Here is a 19573-nt window from a genome sequence, read left to right on the forward strand (position 1 = left end):
ACTACGTGCCCTAGAAACGAAACCTGTCGTAGCCAAAATTCGCACTTGGAGAATTTGGCATACAGCTTATTCTCCCTTAGGATAATTAAGGCTTTGCGAAAGTGCTTTTGGTGTTCTAGGTCTGTTTTCGAGTATATCAAGATGTCGTCTATGAACACGATCACAAATGAGTCTAAGCACTCTTTAAATACTTGGTTCATTAATTCCATAAATACCGTTGGGGCATTGGTGAGACCAAAAGACATCACCACAAATAGTCGGTATATTCCCGTACGCTAGGGCATTGGCGGAATATACATTTAATGTATACCCATCGCTTTTTCGTTCCGTTCGAAGTGGGGTGGATTGTGATGTCCCAAATTGTTTGGGGAGAAGAACAAATCACCATTTATAAGGGTGTGGAAACCTTCCCCTAGTAGATGCGTTTTAAAGCCTTGAGGGGAAGCCCGAAAGGGAAAGCCCAAAGAGGACAATATTTGCTAGCGGTGGATCTGGGTCGTTACAAATGGTATCAGAGCCAGTCACCGGACGATGTGCCAGCCTTCTCGTTGTTCCCTGAAGGGGGGTAGACACGAGACGGTGTGCCAGTAAGGACACTAGGCCCCAAAGGGGGTGGATTTGGGGGTGGTCCCACATCGATTAGAGGAAGGAAAGAGTGTCAGCGAGGACGCTGGCCCCGAAGGGAGGTGGATTGTGATGTTCTACATTGGTTGGGGAGGAGAACAAATCACCATTTATAAGGGTGTGGAAACCTTCCCCTAGCAGACACGTTTTAAAGCCTTGAGGGGAAGCTCGAAAGGGAAAGCCCAAAGAGGACAATATCTGCTAGTGGTGGATCTGGCTCGTTACAGAGCCCATCTCCAAATCACCCTTCGTCATACTTTGTACATACGACCTCACCTACCTTTTCCAACACAATCGATTTTCCCTCAACCTGCCGCACTGGCCTCTTCGCCAACCAAGTCGTCGTCGCCCTTCTAGCCAAAATTGGCTCCTTCGCCCACTGTGGCAACTCTTCCGACTTCAACATTGTCTTTGTCCCTGCTCTAGGTTTCCCCTTCTACTTCTTGGGTTGACATATTCTCGTCGAAGCAAGGTAGCATCGCCGTTGAGCGACGATCCCTCTGTAGTTTTCGATGGGCAAAAAAGTGTTTCTCTACGCCTCCTCTAAACCAGGTTGTTGACATGTTCACGAAAAGTGTTTCTCAACCTCTCTTTGAATTTTTCAAATCCAAGCTTCACGTTCGTTCAAATCCGACGCTCAGCTTGCGGTGGGGTGTTAAGGATATTTAGTAATAAATTATAGTTTATCATATATATCATATTTGATATTTTATTATAAGGCAAATATCTAGATATTTGCCTTCTTACCTTAGATATCTTTTCATTTATTGTTATTTCCATTTATTACTCTTTCCATATTCTTGTAATTTATTTGATTATAAACAAGATAACTTTCACACCATTTAAGTGTGGTGGATTAAACAAACATTCTCAATAGAAAATTGCGTTACTGAGTTTTACTCACCTTGATTTTAAAATGAACTTTAAGTAAGGGCAAGGTCGTGACACAAGAGTGATGAAGAGAAGCTTGGAAAACTCTAGAAATTTGTGATTTTTGAGTTTTATTTATTTGAATTTTGTTAATACACTTATTGGTTATGGTAACTAGGGAACTTTGGTTTTATGTCATTTTCCTTTGAATTTCTTATGGATGAACTACTTTGTTAAATTGCATGTTTTTTTAAAATTCTTTTAGAAAGGGGTACTCTCACCATGATTTTCTAAAATGTATTTTAGTATGTTAGTGACACTTGCATGACTATAATAGTTCTATAAAAATTTGGAAGAGGTTTTGTTTCAAATTTGATTTAGTTTATCCCTTTTGATTAGGATAATAGTGATGTAAAAACTAATACTAAAATAAATTAGAAAACATCAATGTCTAGGAAACTATATATCGTGGTAGTGACTACGATGATTTTTTATGACAATCGTTGTGATCTACACAAAAACACTCTCGAGACTAAATTTTTTTAGTGTTATCTAGAATATCTAAGATTACGAGACATGTTTCAATTTCTGTAGGACAAATAGGATAACATGTTGGCTCTAAGTATTTCTTAGGACACGTGTGTTATCGACTTTGGTGCAAGTGGGAGATTATTGGAATTCCCTAAACGCTCGTAATCAATTATTTATTTTTTAATAATATTTTTTGTAATTTAATATTATCTGTAAAAAAAATTCAAGGTGGTTAATGTAATGTTAAAGAAAATATAGTTGATATATGAGATGATCAAGTTCAAGAAATAACCTAATCCGTCTATAGTACATAGATAACTTTAGGTGTCATATCTAGCAATACTAATATTACAACCCACTTATCATTACAAATGATTCGATCCAAATCCAAATTATTCAGGTAGAAACATCTCCTTGAAAGTATCCTATATCATGAATTTGTATACGACTAAATCACAAAATATTTAAATAATTGAGAAGATTTATATTTATTAAAACGTGACTCGATTTTAATCTTGGGTACAGAGTACAACTAAGAGTTCACATGATTTCTATAATCGTAAATGGTGTGATTTTTCTTGTTCAATTTCTATTAATACATTATAGAAATGCATGGATTTAGTCAGTCAAACTTTGATTGTCACCGTTAATAATAATCAGTCACAAAATGGAGACTGGACTCATTGAGGAGATCATCGATCCTGTAATTCCTGATTGAATGCCTCAAAATTTTTATTATTATTATTATAAATACTAAATTCTTGTTCTCGTACTTGAAATTTTGTCTTAAAAAAAAAAAAAAAAAAAACTTATGAAGCTAAAATTGAAATGTTCTCGACGGATGCAGGATTTGGGACTTGGGACCCGAGAATTTATATGCAAGCTAAGCCTACGAGAGCATCAATCAACCGAACGGCTTGGATGGAAAAGTAAAAGAGTTTTGAAGACAAGAAAAGAACCCGAAGACATTGACCAAGTAAATTATTGTACCCATCACCTATACCTTATTCATGCCAATTGTTTTAATACTTTTATCAATCCTTATATTCAAACATCTAAAGATTTGCAACAAATCCAACAACAATTTATGCATCAAATACACATTTTTATATTCGATAGCACTTTTAATAGAACCAATAACGTTGAACATCACGTTTCTAGATAGCGTCAACCGGATCAATCTGATGATCCTTGAGTTTCCACTACTTTATGGTCATGGTATTCGATTTCACCCCGAACAAGGGTTCATGAAGATCTATCTAGTACAAATAATCTTCCGTATGCATCTTCCAACAAATAATCTTCCGTATGCATCTTCCAAAAATTGAACTCATATCCATCAAACTACTCAATTCCAATCTCTAAGCTTTCCATTTTCACAGATCGTGGTGAAACTAGTATGGCTGGCTCTGATACCGATAATTAAGATTGTACAACTCACATACTCAGATCTAGATGAACACAAAGAATGTACACTAATGGATGATTTCAAATGTGTACAAGAATATAGATAATACAAATAATGTAAAATGTACCTCCTCAACCTTTAATTTTTAAAAATTTGGTATAATTATTATTTGTTATATTATATTATAGTATATTATACATATTTTAGTTTAACAAAAAAAATATATATATATATATATATATAGATTGAATTTTTAACATAAAATACTACAAAAGCTTTTTTGATATATTTAATATAAATGAGCATTTTAAACTTTTTTTTTTTTTTTTTTTTTTTTACATTAAAAAGCTTTTGTTTTGATTTGATTTGATTTTATTTTAATTCAGGTACCTATTAGCTAAAAAATTAAAAGTTTACCCAAACTTTAAAATTTTGAAGGACATTAAATAGGGAATGAATTAGACACAAAATTAAAATGAAAAGGTATCATACCATTCATAAGTACTCCAGTAAACATGGGTGAAGAGGAGAGAAGGTTCCCAAAAGTTGGAATAAGAATGGTTAAATAAGAATGAAGCAAAGTAAAACATATCATGATAATGTTAACCAAACACACCATCTTCCAAAATGAATAGAATTGTGGAAGCCCAGCTCCCACGATTATCTGCTAACTTACAAAGAACAAGTCACAGCCTCAGTTAAAATCATATCAACAGAAGATCAAGAGTTCCAACCTATGAGGAGAGATGCTGAGCAGCGTAGCACACAGAAGTCGAAACCACACGAGGGGGTTAAGAGTGGGAGGGAGAAGGATATTGTGAATGCTGGTCTAGTCAACTACTCGGTTGTCACACTCTTGGCAAGATTCCTAGGTTGGTCACAGTTATATCCCCTAAGAACAGTGAGATGATATGCCAATAACTGCACCCACCAGAACAGAACATGCGAATATCATAATCCAACACAAATATACTGCCATTTTAACCATGGATATCTACCAAAAACTATTCCAAATCTCAATTTACTCACTATCATATCTTCTAGTCTGTTTTATACTGTTACATTATGCTATTTAGAATTAGGATTATTTGATATTTAAGTTCTGTTTTGAAATTTCTTGAAGCATATTAATCTTGGTCAATTTATAAGTTTGATCCCCCCTTCACTCTTATGCCTAATGAATAGTAGGTCTCCAAACTCGTCTAGCAAGTCCTAAATTTTAAAAAATATCTAATAAGGGCATATAAGACATCACATCGAAAGTTTACGGATCAATTAGATAAAACCGGACGAACTTATGATATAACCATCAGCCCTTTAACTCAAATTTCACTAGTATATAAATGAACTATTGTGCTTGTTGTTACGTTTCAGGTCAATCGAGTAACCAACAAAAGTCAGTATAAATACCTGTAATGGAATGATATTAATGACGGGTTGAAGGCAATCCTCGACGTGGGGAACTTCTATTACTCTACAGGAATCTCCAGGGCACACACTTTGGGCATCCCCTTTGAAACACATTACTATGAGGCGACCTTTGCGAGCATGAAGTTGTTGGATGACAGACTGCTGCTTGCTGTTAACAGATTGATTTTTCAGTAAACTAAGTTCCCAGAAAATTTATACAAGTTTACAGCAGCAAGGAATTAAACCTGAAGCAAGCATCACGTGTAGCAATGACAACGATTGGGAGGTTTTCGTCGACCAATGCTAAAGGACCGTGTTTCATTTCCCCGGCAAGCAATCCTTCACTGTGCATTAGGGCCACTTCCTTTACTTTCAAAGCACCCTCAAGCGCTGTAGCATAGTTGTATCCTCTCCCAAATACAAGAAGTGACTGCTCGGCAATCAATAGTTCCGCAAGATCCTTCATTTCCTGATCAAGTTTCAGCACTTCCCTCACTTTGTCTGCAATTATAAATTTCAAAAGTAACTTTAACTTGTGACTTTTGTTACCTAAACAAGAACCCTTTCTGAACGCTCACATCAAAATGGTAAAGACTAATTAGAAAAATGAGGTCTACATCTTGTTTCAGACCTTGAATTTTCGAACCCGTTTCGTTTTGGTTTTAAAACTTTTAAAGGTTTGGTTTTCGTGACTATCAAAATATTATATATTTTGGTCAGCAGTAAATTTTCATAATCATGCGATACTTGACATACTACAACGACGTCTAAAACTGATCCATGAAAATATCAATTGATCAAGTAAACGAATAAAATGTGTCGCTTTTAGGTTCTACGAATATATCAGATGATCTTTTATGCAAAGTCGAAGTACTAAGACAAAACGTTTGAAAGCTTAGAGACTAAAACAAAATAAACATAAGGCTTAAAGTCTAAAATAGGATTTAAAACCGAGCAAATAAATATACGAAGAAGGAATATAAATTAAGTAAAACGAGACTTACTTGGCAAGTCAAATAAGCCATCTATTATAGCCTCTCTTCTTCTTTGATGGGAGATTGAGTCCCCACCAATTGCAAGAGCCATCATGACCATCACAACTATTTGACTTGTGTATGCCTGTTAAGTTTTCTAAGTTAACAAAGGCCATCAATATCAAATTGGATCAAAGAAAAAAAAGGGTTGGGTGAATCAATCTCACTTTTGTACTTGCAACGCCAATCTCAGCACCCGCATTTATATGAATTCCACAATGTGTATTCCTGTCTATTGCACTACCAACCGTATTCGTAATACCAGTGCACAAAGCTCCATTTTCTAAAGCATACTCCAGGGCGTGTAAAGTATCTGCAGTTTCACCAGATTGACTGACAAAAACAGCCGTATCTTCTCTGTATATTGGCCCTTGGCGATCCAAGAGATCACTAGCAATTTCCATTGTAACGGGAACACCTACATCAGACAAGGAAAGCGAAGTACGAAAAGTTCAGTAACCACCAATTTTTACTATTGAAAGGTCTACTTCTAATCTAACAGTCAGTACCAGATAGTTCTTCAAGGATAGGCCTGGCAGCTAAAGCAGCATTATAGCTTGTACCACAACCGACAAAAACGATACGCCTGCTTCGCCTTATTGTTTTAAGGTGATCCTTTAGTCCACCCAGAAGAAGAGTTTTATCTTTAGAAGAAGTCCGACGTATTAGCCTCCCCCTCATAGTGGTCGTTAGAGATTCAGGTTGTTCGTGAATTTCTTTCTGCATGTAGTGCTCATAATTTCCCTTATTTATTTGCTCGACCTCCATTTCAAGAATAGATAGTGCACGTTGGACCGATGCAGGTCTAGAAAGAGATCCACAACTTTTCCCCTTCTCTTTGTCAAACTTCAATATGGATACAGCTCCATCCTAGGGAAAACCACATAAGATCCCTTTGTTTATAACAATCAAAACTAACACTTTCTGTGTAATTTGAACTAACAATTATCAGATTAATTTGCTTTGCTTCTGAAGTTTAGGAAGAGGAATCCTACGTCAAACTATGCCCCAAAGTTGATAAACAACCCTATGGACGTTCCATATTTTGGTGTGATGAGTTGGCGTAAGAAAATATTAAACCTCCCTTCATACTATTAATGATTTATTTCTCAATAAGAACAAGGCTTACACAACTTTCTCATCAGTCAAAACCAACATGTAAAGTTATAAAAGCAAATGCCTGGAAGAAATGAAGAAAAATGCCGAGTTCGAAAGAACAGGTTGAAAACCCAGCTAATTATGGCTGCAACACAAAAGTTCTTAAGGTGTAAATGAAAGAAAATAAAACCTTGATATGAACAACTTCACCATCCTCTATCACCAAAGCTTTCTTTGTATGTTCAACTACGGCATTAGCATCGCTGGATAGGAAAAGTTCTTTCGGGTGTCCATTTTTCGAAAGAAACTTGTCATCGTTGAATGCTGCTGATCCATTGCAGGTAGGTTCAGCTAAATCCTAACATAGGAATTAAAGTAAAAACAAAAAAAGAGGAAGAGAGAAGTTAGAGGCAAGGAAGGTGACATTTCCAAGTGAAGAGTATATTAGTCAAAGTTAACCAATGTATTATAAAAAGCCACAGAACAGAAGTTCCGTTGAAAAAGTTATTTCACCATAACGAAATTTGAACTTGAATGGAGTCTCTCTCTGGTTAGAATTTTAAGCACGAAAGGGAAAATCACAACATCAAATGTGGTTACTGGAATTCAAACATGAACGATGTCTACATTGCAAGTATCATTCCCATGTGACAAGGACAATCCTCATTGAAATCTTGGAACATTTTAGTTATTAAACAAGAATATATATACAAATCATTATAAATATCATAACTTAAAACATGACCTCAAATTTTCCAAAAACTGTTTTCTTACTAACTTCAAAGAGCTATCCTACAAAAGTCAATGTCAAATACTGACATGATGGATAATAATCAGAATAGTATCAGAATACGTTTGGATGTTTATGAAACCCACAGCATAGTATTCATATGCTTTGATTAACTTCAAAGAAAATGGGAAAAAAGAGAAAGTAAAAGATATAAAAGGCGAACTACTCCAAAAAAAAAACTTGGCCTGCCGAGTTGGAGGAGCATATAGTCACTTCTTAACTTACTTTAACTCCAAGGATCAATGGACTACCACGTTTGCAAGCAATCAATTCATTTGGGTAATGTCTGCTTTTGAAAATAAGAGCATAAGCGCCTTCGAGATGCCTCATAACTTCAAGCACAACTTGACTAAATGTGACAGCCTGACCACCTGTAAAACAAGATCATACTCACATGATCCCTCATTAACCGAAATTTGATTTTCTGATAAACACTAGACAAACTATTTAGATGAGAACATCCATAACGTGAATGCGTGGCAGGTGGCATTTCGACTAAAAATACACAAGCAGATAAAAATTTTAAATTACTCATTAAAGAAGCTAAGTGGCCGGTGGGAATTGCTCTAAAGAAGTCTTTACAGTTTCTAATAGAAGTTCAATAGGTAAAAGACTGCAATGATCCAGAAGAATTGTTCCATCTGAACAAATACCAATTACAAAAAAAAGTTATAGGAACTGAGGGAACCAGACAACTATGATAAATTGAATGAAGGTAACCGAGGGCTTTTCTCATAACAAGATATTTCATGTCAAATTAGGCTTCGTCAATGCAGTTTGCCACAGTATGTGAATAGAAAATTGTTCAACTCTCAACAACAATGTACAAGTTATTGTTTTTAAATTCATGGCATCAATAAATAACATATTCTGGTAAACTGCAACTGTGTTTAGCAAAAGTTTATCATACCTTCCGTTGCATTGTCAAAAATAAATTTTGCCAGCTTTGGAATTACTTCCGTGTCTGTATCAGATTCAAAAACAAAACCGTGCCGGACTAGAGTTTCCTTTAAGACCTGAAAATAAGAGTTTCGGTGAAGGTCAAACAGAAGGGCACCTAGTGCAGAGAAAATCAAATATTGGAGCAAACAAAATTATAAAAGTAAAATATAACTTGGAGAGTTATGAATAGTTGAAGATAAGTGCATTACTAGCACGAAATCCCCTCGAGTAGAATACTCATAGAAGTAAAAATATAACTTGGAGCGTTATGAACAGTTCAACATGAGTGTAGCTCGGCATTTAAAACATTTACACCGTTACATGAGGTCAAAGGTTCAAATATCCACTGCTTTCATCGGTTGTATAAGAGAATATAAATAGAGAAAGGTATTGGATATCTCTCAAACAAACCTCATAGTTAGTAACAATTCCATTGTGAACAACCAGAAATTCATTTTCAGGACCAGAGGTCTGAGGATGACTATTCCTTGGAGCTGGCTCTCCATGGGTAGCCCAACGGGTATGTGCAATCCCAGCATGAACAGAGAATTGTTCTTCCAAATTCAAATTGATTGTTTCAACCTCTGAAAATTTTACACTGCCACAATTAGCTTTGACTAAAATTCCAACAACAAAAAAAAAGGTGGTGGTACAACCACAATAAACTATCACCAAAGGAACAAGAGAGAGAAAGGAGCGAAAGCATAAACAGCTGCTTTGCTCTGGCAGTGTCCTTTCTCCTTGTGAAAACAGAGTGTCAAACACAAACCAGAAGTGTGTGATGTGAGATCATGCTGTCATTTCCGGCCATGATCCGACCCAATTACGAACAGTTTACTCACAATCAACTGCTAATTGATACCCAAGAATGAAAATACGACAAACAAATCCCTCTCTTCTCCCAAGTTTTAACGTGAACCAAATAGGGTGAAGATCCGAATTCAGAAGACCGCCATTAATTAAAGAACAGAGAGACAAAAGAAAAAAGTAGAAGAAGAATTACCGGAGTGAACAGATTTGACGAGGGAATCGATGTTGCCAGCCTGACGGAAGACGAGGGGAGGAGGAGGAGGAACGGAATGAGCATTGTTGAGATCGGAAGTGAATTGAGAGTAAAAGGGCGAAGAATCAACGGAGATTCCGGCAGAATCGTAGCCTCTGTACTCCAAACGGCGGAGGCCATTGAACAAGACCTGAAGAATGAAGCGCCTGTCTCTGTGGACATTGTAATTCAAATACGCGAAAATCCCACACATGGTCGTCTCCAAATGGGTGTTCCTGAATCAGATCCGAGCTTTCTCTGGTGTGGAGCTTGAGAAACGTGGAGGAAAGTGCATGTATAGGCGCAGGTGATGCCGGCTATGTCCCCGGCGTTGAAGATTGACTTCCTAATTTTCTTCTTGGAAACCGACAGGGAGTTTGTTCATCTTCCAAACAATTTTTGTAAACCAAAGAGTCGCATCGCCTTCTGAATCTTCCTCATTCCATCATTGTGCCCTTTCCTCGCTCTTTCTCCCTCTATCACCAATTGCGATTCAATTTCTCATCACTTTGTTTCCTCCAATGAAATTGATTTCAAATCTTGAGCAATCCACGAGCTTCTCAATACATTTGTTTATGAACCATACACCAACGGATTTTTCTATACCAAAAGTGTGAAACCCTTCATTTTCTTTGACCCATTGCAAGTATGATCAATTATATATTATAACACACATCTCCATTTCTATAATATATATTATAATCATAAATACAAATTTGGAGTTGAATCTCTACTTTTGCTCGTAAATCTTGTTTCTCTCTCTATTGATTGAGCATGACGAGACATGACATGTAACTCCCGAACATAGTTTATAGGTTAAAGATAAGAAGAAAAGGCCAATATGGTCATTTTACAATTTTTAATGATAGAAAGCGTACAAGAAGGAAAAAGCATCCAAAATAAGGAAAGTTTTATAAAGAAAAATATTAAAATGTAAGAAAATAGGGATTTAAAATTGGAAAAATAACCCCCAAACTAATATTTGTTTAACAATAGCTCTCAAAATAATTGGTGATGATCCCATGGTAAATCATGCCATATAAACTCGAAGGAATATGTGAAAAAAAATGTGGCTCAAATTATCCCAAGTTGTTCTAACTCATGTCACATCACATTAAAGAAGAATCAAACTTTATTTATTCTTTGATTATTCCCTTGTCACAATCGCACTTTTAAAGACAGCGGACTTGTGATTGTACGGTACTCACTTTCCAACGACAAGTGAGCTAAGCCAATTCGTTCTTACATCACCTACGGTCAAGCGACGTATGCTCGAGCCTCTAGCCTCGGTTTTAAGAGAAGGTTTTAAAAAACGAGGGCAAAGATAGATTTTCGAAAGAGAGATTTTTCAAAGAGACGTTATATAAGCAAGCAAGAGAGAAATAACAACTGCTCACAGTATATAACCTTGGGTAGGGAGAAGTTAACAACTAGTTGTATCTCCCTATAATACATTATGAGACATTTCATGTTGACAGACCTAGACATGATATTTTTGAAACGTCATACTTCCTATAAATACAAAAGTAAAACACTAGAATATGAAAAGACATAAAGGGTTGAGTTTGTCATGGGCATGCGGCCATGGACAATATGCCTTGGACGAGCATGACCGTGACAAGTGGATGATAATTTAGAGTTATGGTATTTCATTAATGTATTTTAAGACTTTTTATTTAGTTTAAAGCTACATTTAATTAGTGGTTAATTATAATTATAAAGTATACATAGTGGCTAAATTATGGTCATAACGTATGAAAATTACGACTCTTGGAATGACTCAAGGAAGGTCAAAGAGTTTTTATTTTTGAGGTTGTATGAAGTGATGTATGTTGTCTTTGTAAATGTGACTCGGATAATGTACTAAAATGAGCATTTGTGCTTTCCTTTACCATGTTTAGATTGCATGTTTAGAGTCATTTGACATGATTGATCTTAAGTAAGTAATTTGAATCTCAAAACAAATTTTCTTCTTTGAGATATTCAATAAACAAAATAATCTGAATTTTACTTCCCTTACATTTGGTATCAGAGCTTCTTTTGTGGGTTGATTCTTTATCATTTGGTATTAGAGTTTTCCATTGGGTTGATTCCTTATCACTTGGCCTTCCATAATCTAGCTAAATCCATCTTATTCTAGGCTAAGAATAGCCATCAACGTCTACTAACGAAGGCATATTACATCCTAAGCTTGAAGAGTAATATTATTGGTCTTGGTCAAATGATAAAAGAAGGCAGCAAAGTGGAGTTAATCGACTCATTCCTCAAGATGTTAGATACCAACGAAGCCTTGCTTGTGAAGGTAAATTGGTCGAAAAACCACTTGTACAAGATACTCTTTGAGACCAACTAGAACCCAGCCTCGCTATGACATGCAAGACTTGTGCATGTGAATTTTTAAAATGATGTGAGAGAATAAGATGGCTATGGGGCTACCCAAAATCATACATTTTAACCAACTATGTGAAAGTTTCCTAGTCTCCAAGTAAGCAAGAGTGTCGTTTCCAGCTCAAACAAGTTTTCATGTTGAGTGACCATTGCAACTGGTGCATATGGATTTATTGGCCCGATCACTCTATCGTCAATTTATGGTAACAAGTATTATCCATTACTTGACGATTATAGGCTTTGGGTGTGGGTATATGATAGAGACAAAGAAGAGGCACTGTGTGTTCAAGAAATTTAAAAGCCTCGTTGAAAATGGTTCTGGCCACAAATTAAAAACCTTGCGCACCAACCAAAGTGGTGAATTCTTATCCCAAAACTTCTCACAGTTGTGCAAAGAGTAAGGCATCGACCGTTAAATCACCGCACCGTACGCTCCACAACAAAATGGCATGGTTGAGCAAATAAACCATGTCATAATGAATACCAAAAAAAAAAAAAAAATACTCAAATGATGCAAGTCTCATCGATTTTCTAGGGTGGGGCAATACGACATGCGGTTTACCTTCTAAATCATTTGTTGACAAAGGCGCTGGGTGTCACGATCATGCTCGTCCAAACCCTTTATGTCTTTCCATGTTCTAGTGTTTTACTTTTGTATTTCTAGGAAGTATAACATTTCGGAAAAATCATGTCTAGGCCTGTCAGACATGAAATGCCTCAGAATGTACTATAGTGAGATATGACTAGTTGTCAACTTCTCCCTGTCAATAGTTATATACTGTGAGCCGTTGTTGTTACTCTCTTGCTTGCATATATAACGTCTCTTTCAAAAATCTCTCTTTGCCCTCATTTTCTAAAACCTTCTTCTTAAATCGAGGCCAGAGGCTCGAGCAACGTCGCTTGGCCATAGGCGACATAAGAACGAATTGACTTAGCTCACTTGTCGTTGGAAAGTGAGTATCGCACAATCGCAAGTCCGTTGCCATCAAGAGTGTGATTGTGACAAGTGGTATCAGAGCTTTGTTAGCTCCATGACATAGCAAAGACCGAAACTATGTCGACGACAAAGTCAACACCCAAATCACAAGCCGACCGACTTAATTTAATAGAGGAAGAAATGTTGTTCCTCAAAGAAGTCCTTGACACCATCCGCTACCTGGAAGCACGGGTGACAAAATTGAATGGAAAAGTCATAGAAATCGACGCAATGGACAATCGCCTTGATGGGTTGCCAATCGCAAAGCTAATGTTTCGAGTGGCCTCGCTCGAAGAAAGAGTTGCTCCTACGAGCAGCTCAAGACCTTTTGGTAGCCCCGATAGCTCTGTCATGCACAAGGAGGGACGTGGCGAAGAGTTCGACATGCTACAAAATACCATGATGAATATGTTTAATGGATTAGCTGACGAATTCAAAACAACGATCGATGCCATCCAAGAAAAGATGGCCGACATGAACACCCGAATTGGGGTGACCATGAAAGCCGTGGAGAACGTCACGGTTAGGAAAACTCATACAGGATCCAACAAACTGAAGTTTCCCTACCTCAAACCTTTCAAAGGGAACTGGGACGCCAAAGAGTTGGAGAACTTCATCTTTGATGTCGAACAGTACTTCAAAGCCACAACGGCTTGTACAAACGACAGAAAAGTGACAGTAGCCTCAATGTATCTAATAGACGATGCAAAACTTTTGGTGGCATACGAAGGTGCAAGACATCGAGAATGGATTATGCACCATTGACTAGTGGGAAGACCTCAAGAAAGAATTGAGGGACCAATTCTTCCCTGAAAACGTAGAACATGTGGCAATGGAAAAACTAATAACCCTGAAACAAACTGGAAGCATAAGGGACTATGTCAGGCAGTTTTCGACCCTGATGCTAGATATCAGGGGCACGTTAGAGAAAGACAAAGTATTTTTCTTTATAAATGGGTTACAACCATGGGCCAAAACAAAAATACACGAGAAAAAGGTTCAAGACCTAGCTACCGCAATCGCCAGCGCCGAGAGACTCCTAGACTTTGGGAACGAAGCGAGTTTCCAAAGAAGAACAACACAGGCCCCAAACACTGGAGGCAAAACATATAGACCACCAGGTCATCGAAATGAAGGCCCCAATTGGCCAAACGAAAGTAACGACAGACCAAGTGGGTGAATAGACAAACCTCCTCAGAATAACCAAGTGGAGACATCTCGAGGACCTTATCCTCAAAAGAACTACCCGACGGCACCCTTACAATGCCTGTTGTGTAAAGGCCCCCACAAACTATCCTACTATCCTCATCGGGCCTCTCTCAGTGCACTCCAAGTGTCTATTCAAGAGAGCAATGACACTGGAGTCAAGACTATGCCAGACAAAAGGGAAGATCAAGACAACCTCCGAATGGGTGTGCTTAAATTATTGTCAGCCCTCCAACGGAAGGTCGACCCAAAGGAGATAATAGAGAAAGGGCTCATGTTCGTAGATGCAACAATAAACTCCCGACCAAACAAGAGCACCTTGATAGACTCAGGTGCGACCCACAACTTCATCGCCGACCACGAAGCACAAAGATTAGGACTCACCATAGAAAAGGATCCCGGAAAAATGAAAGCTTTCAATTCCGAGGCCTTGCCTATTGTGGGAGTCTCCAAAAAAGTCCCCTTCAAATTAGGGACTTGGACAGGAGAAATGGACCTTGTTGTGGTTCGCATGGACGACTTCGACGTAGTACTTGGATGGACTTTCCCCTAGAACACAAAGTTATACCAATGATACTAGCGAAATGCTTGGTGATCACCGACCACGACCCCAAAGTAATACTTGCAAGCATCAAGCAACCAGGTAATCTTAGAATGATCTCAGTCATACAATTAAAAAGATGACTCGCATGAGAGGAACCTTCATTTATGGCTATACCCCTGATGGAAGAAATGACCATTGAGGAAATTATTCCAAGCAAAATCAATGATGTACTAGACAGTTATGCTGACATAATGCCAGGAGAGCTTACCACAAACACTACCACCCCGTCGAGGCATTGATCACGAAATTGAACTCCTCCCCAGGGTTAAACCCCCAGCAAAGAACGCATACCAGATGGCTTCCCCTGAGCTAGCCAAATTGAGGAAAAATCTAGATGAGTTGTTGACAGCAGGATTCATCCGCCCGGCAAAGGCACCTTACAAAGCCCCCGTACTATTTCAGAAAAAGAAGAATGAGATGTTGTGTCTGTGCATAGATTATAGAGTCGTATACAAGGTGATGGTACGCAACAAATACCAACTATCGATAATATCCGACTTGTTTGACCAGCTTCACGGGGCCAAATACTTCACAAAGTTGAACTTACGATTAGGGTACTACCAAGTACATATCACCGAAGGGGACGAGCCCAAGACGGCGTGTGTAACAAGATATGAGGCCTTTGAGTTCCTGGTAATGCCCTTTGGCTTGACAAACGCCCCAGCTATGTTTTGCACGTTAATGAATCACGTTTTCTACGAATACCTGGATCAATTCGTCGTAGTATACCTCGACAACATAGTTATATACAGTACAACCTTGGAGGAACACAAGGTGCACCTGAAGCTAGTGTTTGACAAGCTGCAACAAAATCAGTTGTACGACAAAAAAGAAAAATGTGCCTTCGCACAAACATGTATCAACTTCCTTCGACATGTCATCAGTTGTGGATAGATCGGTATGGATAACGATAAGATAAAAGCTATCCAAGAGTGGAAAATCCCTACTTCCGTATCCGATGTGCAATCCTTCCTAAGATTGGCAAACTACTATAGGCAGTTCATCGAAGGGTTTTCACGACGAGCTGCCCCATTAACAGAACTCCTGAAGAAAGACCACCCTTGGTCGTGGTCAAATGAATGTCAAATGACCTTTGAAGATCTGAAGGCAACCATGACGAAGGGTCCTGTTCTCAAATTAGTAGATGTTACTAAATCATTTGAAATAGAGACAGATGCTTCCGACTTTTCTCTAGGCGGTGTACGTATTCAAGAAGGCCACCCCATCGCTTATGAAAGTTGAAAGCTCAATGATGCTGAAAGGATGTCTCTGAAAAAGAAATGTTGGTTGTGGTCCATTGCCGACGAGTCTGGAGACAATACCTCTTGGGATCACAATTTGTAGTGAAGATGGATAACAGCGCCATTTTTTACTTCTTCGATCAACCGAAATTGATGGCAAAACAAGCTCGGTGGCAGGAGTCGTTGGCTGAATTCGACTTCAAATTTGAACACAAGGTAGGAAAGAGTAACCAAGCAGCCGACAAGCTGAGTCGGAAGGGCGAACATGCGGCCTTGTGCATGTTAGCCCATATTCACTCAAGTAAGATCGATGGATCGATGTGCGACATCATCAAAGAACATTTATATAAAGACTCATCAGCTAAAGTCGTCGTTGAACTAGCCAAAGCTGGGAAGACACGACAGTTTTGGGTCAAGGGAGACCTTCTAATGAAGAAACAAATTATACGTTCAAAGAACAGGAGAATTGAGGAAGAAGCTCATTTAGGAATGTCATGATACTTTATGGGCCGGACACCCTGGGTGGCAACGAACATATGCCTTAATCAAAAAGAGATACTTCTGGCCAAATATGCGGGACGACATCATGCAGTACACCAAGACGTGTCTCATCTGCCAACAGAACAAACTCGAGAAAGCCAAAGTCTCGGGGCTCTTGGAACCTCTACCCGTGCCAACAAGGCCTTGGAAAAGTGTGTATCTGGACTTCATAACACACCTCCCAAAAGTCGGGGAATATGACGTCATCTTGGTTGTCGTAGACCGATTCTCGAAATACGCGATGTTCGTTCCCACTCCCAAATTATGCTCAGCTGAACTAACAGCCCAACTATTTTTCAAACACATTGTAAAGTTATGGGGCATTCCATCGAGCATCATCAGCGATAGGGATGGTAGATTCGTTGACACATTCTGAACCGAGTTATTCGTCTTCTTGGAAACGACTTTAAACATCTTCTAGAGCTATTATCCTCAAACCGATGGACAAACGGAACGGTTCAACTACTTGCTCGAAGAATACTTACGTCACTTCGTCGACGCTTGCTAAAAGAACTGGATACAACTACTAGATGTCGCCCAATTCTGTTTCAATTGTCAAACGAGTTTGTCTATGGGAAAGAGTCCCTTCGAAATTGTAAGTGGACGACAGCCGACCTTGCCTCATATTATTGATCATCCTTATGCAGAAAAAAACTCTCAAGCTCAAAATTTCACCAGGGAATGAAAGTAGACAATAGATATAGCCCGGACATATTTGGAGAAAGCTTCCAAGCATATGAAGAAGTGGGCGGACAAGAAGCGTCGCCCCCTCCAATTCCGAGTAGGAGACCAAGTCCTCATCAAGTTGAGACCAGAACAAATCAGATTCCACAGTCGAAAGGACCAGAGACTAGTTCGAAAATATGAAGGCCCGATTGAAGTCCTTAAAAAGATCGGGGCTACTTCCTACAAAGTTGCGCTACCCACATGTATGAAAATCCACCCAGAAATTCATGTGATCAACTTGAAGCCCTATCACCCTGACCCAGATGTCGACCAGCGAAATGTAATCACTAGACTGAGTATCGATCTGAAACAAAGAGACACCAAAGAAATAGAGGAGATCCTAGCCGACAGGGTTAGGAAGATAGGAAGACCCATACGGAAGATTTCTGAATTCTTTGTCAAATGGAAGAATCTCCATGTAAAAGAAATCAGCTGGGGACGTGCCGAAGATCTAGACTCTGCCGCCACCCACATCGCTAGGTTTGAAAGTAGTCGGTTGACAGAGACGTCAACCAATTAGGTGGGGGAAGATGTCACGGTCATGCTCGTCCAAGGCGTGTTGCCCATGGCCACATGCCCATGACAAGCCAAACCCTTTATGTCTTTCCATGTTCTAGTGTTTTACTTTTGTATTTCTAGGAAGTATGACGTTTCGGAAAAATCATGTCTAGGCTTGCCAGACATGAAATGCCTCAAAATGTATTAGAGGGGAATATGACTGGTTGTCAACTTCTCCCTACCAATAGTTATATCCTGTGAGCCGTTGTTGTTACTCTCTTACTTGCATATATAACGTCTCTTTCAAAATCTCTCTTTCAAAAATATTTCTCTGCCTTCGTTTTCTAAAACCTTCTTCTTAAACCGAGGCTAGAGGCTCAAGCATACGTCGCTTGGCCGTAGGCGGCATAAGAACGGTTTGACTTAGCTCACTTGTCGTTGGAAAGTGAGTGCCGCACAATCGCAAGTCCGCTGCCATCAAGAGTGCGATTGTGACACTGGGCACTCATACCCCCTACGAAGTATGGTTTGATAAGAAACCTCACTTCGAGCATATGAGAATCTTCGGTTGTATAGCACATGTTAAGACTATCGAGCCATATATCAAGAAGCTTGATGATAGGAGCCAAAAGATGGTGTACTTTGGCGTAGAGGATGGGATCGACACACAAGTTGTATGGTCCTCAACATGAGAAAATGCACGTGAGTAAATATGTCGTATTCAAAGAAGAAAAGAAGTGTGATTGATAAAGTATTAGTGAGAACAACTAGACTATTGCAAACTATTGCAAAGTTCACAATTCTAGAAGACGAGGAGACAAGGTAGACCTAAAAAGTGTGTCAACATCAATACCAAAAAGTCCACACGCCGAATTACTAGTGACTCTAAAAGACGTGGAGTTCTTATATACAAGAAAATTCATACGAGAGTGCAAGAGGATCCACATCAGATGATGGACTAAAGAAATTTTTTCCTCTCTTTAAAATCTATATAGATGCTTTGAAGAAGAGTTAGATCCCAACGAGCTAGTGTTGCTTTCTGCCGAGGAGCCAACTAAGACAACGTTGTACTTGAAGCAATTAAGAAAAATAAGATGTGAGCACTTATCAACATATCGCTCAGTCACAAACCCATCAGTTTGAAATGGATGTTTAAGCTGAAGAAGAATAGTGAAGGAAACATCATCAAGCACAAAGCAAGACTTGTAGAAAAGGCAAACATGTAGGAACAATGAGTTGATTTTAAGGTCTTCAAATAAGTGTTCCTAAATGGTGACCCTAAAAGAAGTAATACATTGCCCAACTTGAAGGCTTCGTCGTCCAAATTGAAGAGCACAAAGTATACAAACTCTCAAAGACCCTCTATAGTCTATGATAAGCACCGAGGGACGTGGATCCTACACCTAGACAAGAGCTTGAAGAGTTTTAGTAGTTCATGAAGTGATCACAATAGCAAGCCGTGTACACAAGAACTTATTAAGCTAAAACACTCATAGTTGGCTTGTACGTTGATGACTTAATCATCACTGGTACAAGTGTGAGACATCAAAGAGCTCAAACAACAAATGATGAAAGAATTTGAGATGACTGATCTCAAATTACTCACATACTACCTCGATATTAAAGTGGACCAGAAAAAAGATTG

General features: G+C 38.6%; 1 protein-coding gene and 1 long non-coding RNA gene across 3 annotated transcripts; one reads left to right on the forward strand and one right to left on the reverse strand.

Annotated features, from left to right (window-relative positions):
• The first annotated feature begins 3033 nt into the window (after positions 1–3033).
• Positions 3034–18118, forward strand: LOC111471384. Its single transcript, XR_002715193.1, has 3 exons — positions 3034–3044; positions 13154–13159; positions 17961–18118. It is a non-coding gene; the product is annotated as an uncharacterized LOC111471384 (long non-coding RNA).
• Positions 3912–10384, reverse strand: LOC111471349 (glutamine--fructose-6-phosphate aminotransferase [isomerizing] 2). 2 transcript variants are annotated; one of them, XM_023117059.1, is made up of 12 exons: positions 9711–9963; positions 9119–9291; positions 8676–8781; positions 7991–8136; positions 7166–7333; positions 6387–6747; positions 6045–6295; positions 5848–5962; positions 5089–5344; positions 4844–5012; positions 4168–4354; positions 3912–4097 (listed from the first exon to the last, which is right to left on the reverse strand). In XM_023117059.1, the coding sequence occupies exons 1-11, from the start codon at positions 9961–9963 to the stop codon at positions 4271–4273; spliced, it is 2082 nt and encodes a 693-aa protein (XP_022972827.1). In that variant the 3' UTR covers positions 3912–4097; positions 4168–4270. The 2 variants fall into 2 exon arrangements, with proteins under 2 accessions (XP_022972827.1, XP_022972828.1); XM_023117060.1 differs by having other exon boundaries at positions 3912–4354; positions 9711–10384.
• Positions 18119–19573: the final 1455 nt, after the last annotated feature.

The sequence above is a fragment of the Cucurbita maxima genome, unplaced genomic scaffold (genome assembly GCF_002738345.1).
Source record: "Cucurbita maxima cultivar Rimu unplaced genomic scaffold, Cmax_1.0 Cma_Scf00051, whole genome shotgun sequence".
Classification (NCBI taxonomy): domain Eukaryota; kingdom Viridiplantae; phylum Streptophyta; class Magnoliopsida; order Cucurbitales; family Cucurbitaceae; genus Cucurbita; species Cucurbita maxima.